The sequence below is a fragment of the Acanthopagrus latus genome, chromosome 15 (assembly GCF_904848185.1).
Source record: "Acanthopagrus latus isolate v.2019 chromosome 15, fAcaLat1.1, whole genome shotgun sequence".
NCBI lineage: Eukaryota > Metazoa > Chordata > Actinopteri > Spariformes > Sparidae > Acanthopagrus > Acanthopagrus latus.
The window spans coordinates 12776142-12785215 of NC_051053.1; the positions used below are offsets into that span (position 1 = coordinate 12776142).

At 41.6% G+C, this 9074-nt stretch overlaps 1 protein-coding gene across 2 annotated transcripts in view; it reads left to right on the top strand.

Moving 5' to 3' along the window:
• zmp:0000000755 (phosphofurin acidic cluster sorting protein 2) overlaps positions 1 to 9074 on the top strand; it is a 47937-nt gene that overhangs the window by 35925 nt on the left and 2938 nt on the right. The window contains exons 12-24 of one of the 2 annotated variants that reach the window (XM_037124650.1): positions 242 to 369; positions 589 to 721; positions 1554 to 1658; positions 1896 to 2002; positions 3002 to 3156; positions 3233 to 3343; positions 4538 to 4640; positions 5251 to 5283; positions 7389 to 7431; positions 7524 to 7566; positions 7752 to 7890; positions 8017 to 8240; positions 8761 to 8874. In XM_037124650.1, the coding sequence (XP_036980545.1) occupies positions 242 to 369; positions 589 to 721; positions 1554 to 1658; positions 1896 to 2002; positions 3002 to 3156; positions 3233 to 3343; positions 4538 to 4640; positions 5251 to 5283; positions 7389 to 7431; positions 7524 to 7566; positions 7752 to 7890; positions 8017 to 8240; positions 8761 to 8874 (1438 nt within the window). The remainder of the gene's footprint in view (positions 1 to 241; positions 370 to 588; positions 722 to 1553; positions 1659 to 1895; positions 2003 to 3001; positions 3157 to 3232; positions 3344 to 4537; positions 4641 to 5250; positions 5284 to 7388; positions 7432 to 7523; positions 7567 to 7751; positions 7891 to 8016; positions 8241 to 8760; positions 8875 to 9074) is intronic. The other variant, XM_037124651.1, reaches the window with a different exon arrangement.

Sequence of the window (9074 nt, forward strand, 5' to 3'; positions counted from 1 at the left end):
ACAAGGCTAACACCTCTCTACCTCCCGCCCCACTGCAACTCTTTCAACTCTTGATCTTAAAATGCCAACTGCAGATGCGCCACACACAGAAACACAGAGAATACAGAGTGTACCTTTATTCTGAGAGAGAAGTGTGGTGTATAGTGATGGGGCATGACAGCTCCTGTGTTTGATGATAAACTTCAGTATTGTTCTCTTACAGCTCTCTTGGCTCAACTTTGCTCTCCCTCTTCTGCTTTAGGAGCCTGAGCTTGACGACAGCGGACCAGGGCCGGGGGAGGTGAGCAGCTGGGATGTCAACACTGAACGGATGACCAGCACTGTTGGCAAGCTCTGCAAGACAGAGTCCCAAAACCACATGTCTCCCAGGTACACCACATCTGGAAATATGCACATGAAATAGGGTTATGTCATCGTGTATGTATGCATGTTACTTAAGATTTTTATCTGTTTGAATGTGTAGTCTGGACAGGGAGTTTTCTCAACCATTTTTATGAAACGTTTTGTTAGCTTCCAAGTCCAGCTGGTTAGGACCGCTGCTCTGCCTGTCATGTACTTTGAGCTCCTCGTGTTCTGCTCCATCCTCAGTAAAATGGAGAACAGACTGCAGAGGCGTCCTCGCAGCACTTCTATGAAAGACAGACAGAACTCCAAGGCCCAGAGCGACAGAACCAGCAGTATGGAGAGCGAGTGCTCCCCAGACTCACGTCTCATAGCACAGGTAAATGACTCACAGATTTTATTTTCAGGAAGAAACACAAACATAGAAGAGAAATAGATTTAAAAAATCAAACGGCAGTAAAAAAAAAAAAAAAAGAAAGAAAGAAAGAGAAATTACAAACAGTGTTGAGAGAAAATTCTAAAAGTAAGCCCATAAAAACTGTGATTTGAAATAAATGTATCCAATTAAGAAGACCACCTGTTTCCGTAAACCAGTTGATCCTAAACAGGGTCTGGCTGTATGTCTGAAGTAGGGACACGCACACAAGTTTGCATGTACGGTGACTATAGATAGTCAAACAACCCTCTAAAGGCTTTTTACAAATGTGAACAACGGCAAACATGTTCTGAAAAGATAAATGACAATGACATTTTGGAGTCAGTGTGTAAACATGATTTACACAACATGAGGCTGTATTAATTTTTAGAAGTGCAGCGTTTTAACATCTAAAAAAAGGCACTTGTACCAATGCTTAACTCTGTTTTAAGAAGAGGACAGTGTAATACTTGGCTGCCATTTTGGCTGCACAAGCTGACTTAGGTGAGTATCCAAGAAGAATTTGATTTGACCAGAGAATACAGAAGGAAGGGTTGTGTTTTGCAGAGGGTTTATGTAGCAAACTAGATAGCAGAATGAATAACTGGGCCAACCTTTGGGCGCCAATCAATAAATTGTATCTCTATAATCAAACAATGGAAGTACGGTCATTTAAACAATCACGCATTTGGCAGCAGATTTAATGTCAGGCTGTGGGTGTGTTCTTTATATGGGTTTGTAGAAATGCACCAGTTTGTGTCGGTCTCAGACTCTCAGCCTCTCCTTTGTCTAAAAGGTTCCCAGGAAGTCTGTGTACGACCAGCTGAACCAGATCCTGATCTCTGATGAACGCCTACCAGAGAACATCATCCTCATCAACACCATGGAGTGGCAAGGACAGGTGTGTGTTTTTCTGTACATGACACTTCACACTGACTTTCATCTCTCCACATATACAGTACAAACGCTGCTAGCCATGCTGCAAGCATTTCCTGACATTACTGCAAAAAGCCCATGATAGGAAAAGAAGATTCTTTGGAGTGTATACATGTAGCATGATGTTCCTGCTTTCTTTCCAACCCTGCCTCTTGTATATCCATTAGCTCATCGTCTCCCTCTCACGTGTGTTTCTGTGCAGTATGTAGCCGAGTTGCTCCATGAACAGGCCCAGCCCATTGTGTCTACCTGCTCTGCTGCCGATGTTCAGGCCGCCTTCAACACCATCGTTACTCGCATCCAGAGATTGTGAGTCCCATTTATACATACATACACATACAAACACACTCACACACGTCCTGGGGCAGTCCTTGCCAAACTATGCATGTTTACGGTGGCTCACTTCCAGAGAATTCCGGGACACCATCGCTCACGCTGACTCTGTCCGTGAACCCATTCTATCACAATGTGCCTGTTTTCTCATGAACAGTTGAAGGTGCAGCTTTCTTCTGTCTTTCTGGGATCCATCCTGTCACGTCAGTGAGAGACGACGCTGCTCTGCTTCTTCTGTTAAACCTGTTTTCTCTTTAATCCAGCCAAAGTGCAGCTTTTCCACTCTTTACACACCTGCTCCTCAGTCAACCTGTTTACTCCACCTGTGGCCGTATCACGTTGAGCCATGCATGTCTCCCATGTAAACATGCTTGCTCTGTGCTCTCACTGCTTTAGATGGCTGCTCAAATGTTGTCAAAATGAACATAAAGCCCTTAAAACCCCACATATATTTAGGTCTTGTTCTGCTATTGGACTTTGATGTCTCAAATCCTGAAGCACTTAGCTGCAAAGTCCTTAAGTCAGTCTTTATAATGACTTAAAGCACATAATTAATTTAAAGGCGAAAATCTTGAAATAATTTTTCGGGTTTGAAAAAGTATTTGAAGTGAGCAGTTTAAATCAACCCTGCTGAACTGAATTGAGTTTCTTTTTTTCCTTTCTTTTTTCTTTTTGTGCATTTTCAGAGTAATTTTAAGGATTATGCTCGTGGTTGTAGGATTAGGATCTAAAAGCCGTTGCACAAATCGGACAAAGACTTGCAGATACTTGCATGTACCTGCTAATGCATATTATAACAAATGATGTAATCTGGCATTTTAAAGAAGGTAAAACCGGTTTTAATCCTGGAAAAAACCCTGTTGAGAGATAAATCTTTCTCTTCTCATACACCCACATGACCCACATGTTTTATGATTTGGAACTCTCTCTTTCTCTTAATGACTCATCCTCTTCCTCCTTTTCTAATCCTTGCAGCTGTAACTGCAATGCACAGACACCGCCAACAATGAAGGTTGCGGTGGCAGGCGACCAGAGTTACCTCAGCACCATCCTGAGGTTCTTTGTGGAGCAGCTGGCCAACAAGACCCCGGACTGGCTAAGTTACATACGCTTCCTGGTGATCCCTATAGGTAAGTCATCAAGGGTTTGTACAAACCAGCCCTAACATTTAACATATTGTTTGATACACAGTGCTTTTCTCTGCAGGTTCTCATCCCCTGGCAAAATATGTGGCCTCCTTTGACAGCAGGTTCAACAGCATCTTTATGGACACTGCATGGAGGGAGCTGTTCTGCAGGACAGAACGGCCCGCCTCAGGTAAGATGCACAGCTCTGCTGTCTGGCTACAATGCAAGCCTGCGTGTCTAATGTTCTGCCAACTTGAAAGGGAAAGAAATGAGGTCAGAACATGGGTCAGGGGCTGATAGATGGGAAGAAGAGATTTCATCCAGTTGCAAAAGACGGCTACAGCCTGCTTTTGTGCAGCGAATGGCTCTATGTCACGGCACTGCTCCCCCTTCCTATAAACTAAGAAGACCCGGCAGTCAGATCTGACTCAGATATTTACTCCAAAGGTTGTCAGAACTGATTGTAATTCTGAAAGTCATTTCTTGGTCAAAAACACAAATCATGATGAGATACATCCAGGTTTTTCCTCACTTTCTATGTCTCTCTTATGGTTTTATCTTACGGCTTATTTGCATATACACAAAAATGTCGGATTAATAAAAGAGGCCAAAACAAGGACATTCGCCATTATTAATCTGTTTATTTTAGGACTGTTTTGTAGGATTAAAGCGTTTGCCTTTATTCTTACACCCACTTGCAGTTATAAGACTTACAATTGATTGCTCACACGCACAGACATCCATTCTGTTCCCATCCTTTTCATCACTTCTCACTTGTTCTGCCCAAACAAGCCGGATAATCCTCACCCATCCCCACCTATTACTTGACTTAATTTGCACCCAAAAGGTGCAAGAGTTACAGTTTCACACACTGTGTTGAATCATCTTAAAAGGGGTTCAGAGCAAAAAAAATTGAAATAAAAGAAGGTCTTTATCTATTATCCTTGACATGAGCTGTCATCACAGCATGAAAGGCAGTGTGTGGATCGGATCTGGCTGTGAATGCTTTCCTTCATGTTGATATAGAGTTTAAACTGATAAGAGGACTATTATTCAAAATAAATTAATGTGAAAAATCAGCATTTCCACATGTCATGGTGCCAAAAATGTACGATGGGCTACACGTGGCCCACAGGCCTTCTGTTTGACACACAATTCATCCTGTGTGTCTTGGAGCTGTCTTCGCCCACGTTTAATGGCATTTTACACTCAGCAACCCCCATCTCGTTAATTCGGAGGAATGAAAATGATTAATGCACCGTCTTCTAGCGATCTGCTGCATGTGAAGATTGGCTTTTGCGTCAGTTGTCTTGCAGCTTGTTAGTCAGATATAGAACAAGAAGAGGCATGTTGTTAACAAGCCTTCCCTCTGTGCCCCCTGCAGATAACATAGATGTAGCAGGACGAGTGGTTCAGTATCTGGCCGGTGCCAACGTGTCGCACCAGTTCCCCATCTCAGAAGCCATGCTCACCTACAAACAGAAGAGGTAACGTCACTTCAATTATTGAAGTTTGAGCCTGTACTGCATATGTTTGTGTGTACACATGTATGTTGTTGTGTTTTTTTATTTTCAAGCATGTCTGTGTTTTTTGATGCCCACTCACAGTACTGATGTTAATGTTCAGTAATGTCTCATTAAAAACAAGACCGATAATGATTATTTCTCAGATTGACCGTCAGTTGCACTGCATGAGGAAGATGTTTAAATGCATATGCACATGCATGCAAGCAGGCACATATATTCTGCATACACGTAAAAGCAGCTGCAGTGTGATGATAATGATCCTCTATTTATCTATTTATTTTAGTCGCATGTGTTTATTCTGACACAAACGAGTCTAAAACGTGTAGGTTCTGCTCCTGTTCAACTCCACATTTTGATTAAAGGCTTATGGATGAAAGCCCAGTCGTGTTTCAAACACAACTGCACTCAGCAGTACAGACGGTCCGTTGCATTTCTGTGTGCATTTATTTGTTTCCTGTCTGAGGTATGACCAACCCCCTCCCCTCTTTGTGAGAGTGGCTTCCTATTGGTCAGAAGGTTTTAACACTGTTGCATTCCTTCTTCCCCCTTTCCCCTTTGATTTGCATTCAAGGAAAAGGAGTTTGTATTTTGATTTTTACATCAGGTATCTAATTCAACTCTTGTTTTGTTTTGCCCTTCTTATTTTTCTCTCCACCATTTGGCTTGACCTCCTTGCTGTGTCTTAACATTTCCCTTTCACACTCGATACTCACTGTATCTTCACTCTGCACTCTGTCCTGACTTGTGTCTTTGGTTCGGTGTGATCTCAATTCTTACTCTGTCCTTTCGTGTTTTTGCTGTGAAGATTTGCCTAACAACCTTTTAAAACAACCCAAAAATCTCTCAAAGTTGAATGTTTTTCCAGCAACATCGGTGTCTCAAGCAATGATAACTAAGTAGAAATCATGTAATATGCCCCACAAGGAAACCAGTAAACGTTAGTTACGGATGTAGTGTTGAGCTGAGGTGATTTCAGGACGTGTGATGGTTTGCCTTCAGAAGTGGCGAGATAATTATGAACTTTCACTCAATATTATTGACCTTGAGTCCTGCAAGGCCAAAGAAATATATCAGTATCAACCAAAAGAAATAATGATATCATTAATAATGTGTTACGATCTGATGGTTCCCACTCATACTAAACTGCATGATTACTAAGTGTGCACCAGATGTTTCCCCCATGTTTGCATATATACATATAACTATGGAAGTAAGTAGCTAGTAATACCTACATTTAGAAAATACCTACATTTAGAAAAGATGGGTAACTAAGTTCAATATGTAATTTGCCCCCATGAAACAGACAGACGAGGTCCCATCCTATCCGGCCTGCCCCATGCAGTTCTATTATGGAAATAAGATTGCACACTAGTCAATGCACAAACACAACACAAATGTGGTGTTTGTTGACTTTACAAAATAAATAAGCAAGTTAAGAAAGTCACAGTTTGTCATAAAGACAATAAAATACCATTTAGTTTTGTGTAAAATCACTGTACATCACCAACACCAACATGGCTGTCACAAAAAACTATTAACAAAGATGAAACAAGTCAGGCCATATTGACGGATACATTAATGTGAAAGGAGAGTTAGTTCTGTGAGCTGGCTAATGTACGCGAACACCTCTACAAGGTTTCCTCATTTACTCGACTGTTGGGTGTGTAGTCTCTTTATTTACATGTTTCTTATACATCAACATTTTTATGACAGACTGCCTTTCTTGACTTGCGAAATGATCTTTTAATTTGACAAACATCATATGTGTAATTCATGGCACAATTCAGATGGGATCAAAACATTAAATGTCTCTCATCATTAACTACTTTATTTAGTCTTTGTGAAATAAGGTCACATGGTGGTCCACCAGGAGGGGCATGAACAGCTTTTAATGCCAAGACATGTCTTAGTTTGATTCAGTATATCCCTAGTTTGAAGCTAACTAGTTGTTACTTCGAGTTTAGGAAGGACTTGGCAGTGTTTTGCTCGGTGATTGTGTTGTTTTGCAAAAACATGTACCTAACACTGTGGAACATCGATGAAGTATAACCATATAGTAGAACAGCGCTTATACACCAGTAGGTAAGATTGCTGGAGACTGCCTCCTCCCGTTGTTTGCTGTGGATGTGATCTATTTTGCAGGCTCATGAAAGACTTGGAGAAACTCAGCGGATAGTTTAGGACTTACACAATTAGTTCCTGCATATAAAGGAGGACATTTGCAGCAAGAAAACACCATCTCAGCTCTTCCCTGACAGATTATTTGTTGGATTTTTATTTATTTATTTTTTTGTTTACAAGTGACTGCCATCCTGTTTTTTTCCCCTATCTTTGTAAAGGTATCTATCTTTGAACAGATGATGTTCTCAGAGTAGTAGCGTGAAGTAGCTGTGCCCAAACTTTCACTTAGTTCATGTATGGAAATAGCTCTCTTATCTTCACACTGGCTGATAAGATAAGACAGACTTTCTTTGGTTGTAAGGAGCGGTCCTCTCATTCATCTCATTGTTACATGACCCCCAAGATGACCCCATTCCACCCAAAGCCAGTCATGTGCCATGTCTGCTGCAATGGGACATGGTGCAGGGCATGCCACCGCCATCTTCCCTCCAGGACCATTGAGTGTTCATGTGCACCTCTGGAGTGTTGAAGTGGTCGAACCCATCTCTGCTCGTACTCACAGCCTCTTTAATTTCTGTCTGTTTACAGCCCTGATGAGGACTCCTGTCAGAAATTTGTGCCATTTATTGGGGTAAGGATTGATATCTACATGCAAAAGAAAATGATTTGTTAATTAATTTGAGTTAATTTAGTTTCATGCCAAATCTGTTCTTATTCTTACAGGTTGTGAAAGTTGGGATTGTAGAGCAAAGCCTCTCCACTTCAGGTAAGGAAGGAGATCTTTCTTTTAAAGGTGTGATTGTATTCAGTCAGGTTAATGTTTTCTATGTTTCACTGTTGATTGTATGTATGTATATGTATTCCCAAATGAGCAAGAAATACACATTTTTACAGTGCATATTCTTGGTTTGAAACTTTGTGTATGAGGCTTTTCTTCCCAACAATTTGCAGTGGACTCAGATGATGCGATGGGAGGCAACACAAGCATCCTGTCCTCCCCAACACCCCCATCGGCTGGTCCGTATGGGAAGGAGATCGGGGGCACCCCTCCACAGTCTCCCTCCGTGTCCACCGCCCTTTCTGGAGCTGGGTACGACAACACACGCAAACAGAATTATCAAGAACAAAACCATATCCTATTTCTTCTTTCTCACTGTAAGATGTGTTTTCATAGTGAAGATGTTTGTTTCTGACTTTGCCTTGTTTTCCTGTGCAGCTCTCCATGTTCGGGCAGTGAAGTGATGGGACTCCAGGTGGACTACTGGACGTGGCAAGGCCCAGAGAAGAAGAAAGAGGGTGAGAAGAGAGACGTGGGACTGAAGAACACCCTGAAGAGCAATTTCCGTTCACTGCAAGTCAGCCGGCTGCCGTGTGGAGGGGAACTCACCCCTCCACCCAGTATGGCCATGACTGTGGTCACCAAGGAGAAGAACAAGAAAGGTAAAAAAAAAAATCTGACTGATGCACACACAGAAAACATGAGTTGTTGTTACTTTATATAATAGAGAATGGCTAAAAGTGCACTTAAGTGATTGAGCATGTAATTTCTTTGACATTGTTGACGACTAAAGGACCAGTGTGCATTTGGAAAATCCCCATAAATCCTGCCTTTAAAAAAATCAACAGATCAAAATCGATGCAGCACAGCTGGAGATATGATTTGTTATCATTCATTCTTCTTTCTAAATCCACAAGCACTTTTTCAAATCGCATTCTTTAGACGTAAACAAAACTGCCTTACGTGCCTGGTCACTCAAGGCAGTTCATAAAACTTTAAACAGCTCAGTGTGGAGCTGTAAAATGCTTTGTATCATTGTTTTCATACATGCTATAGGACTCCCCAACACATGGAAAACTCACTTTGGTGTGTGAAATCTGTGGGGTTCCCCTTTATTTGCAAAAACGAGTTGTGAAAAATTAGATTCAAATGCCTTGGCTCACTCCCTGTTTCTCTCCACAGTGATTTTTCTCAGTAAGAAGCCCAAGGAGAAAGAGCTGGACTCTAAGAGCCAAGTGATTGATGGTATCAGCAGGTTGATCTGCACAGCCAAGCACCAGCACACAATGCTGAGAGGTAAATATCAATGTCCAGACACATCCCCACATCTGAAGCTATACTGCCATCTGGTGTTCATGTCAGGACTTTCTTACATGTTAAATAAGAAGTGTGATGTAAACATAGTGTTGCGTGCTCAGTACCAGCTGTCAGTGGAAATTGCAAAGTCTCCATACGACATTTTCAACATGCTAACCGTCATCTTTTTTCATCCTCAG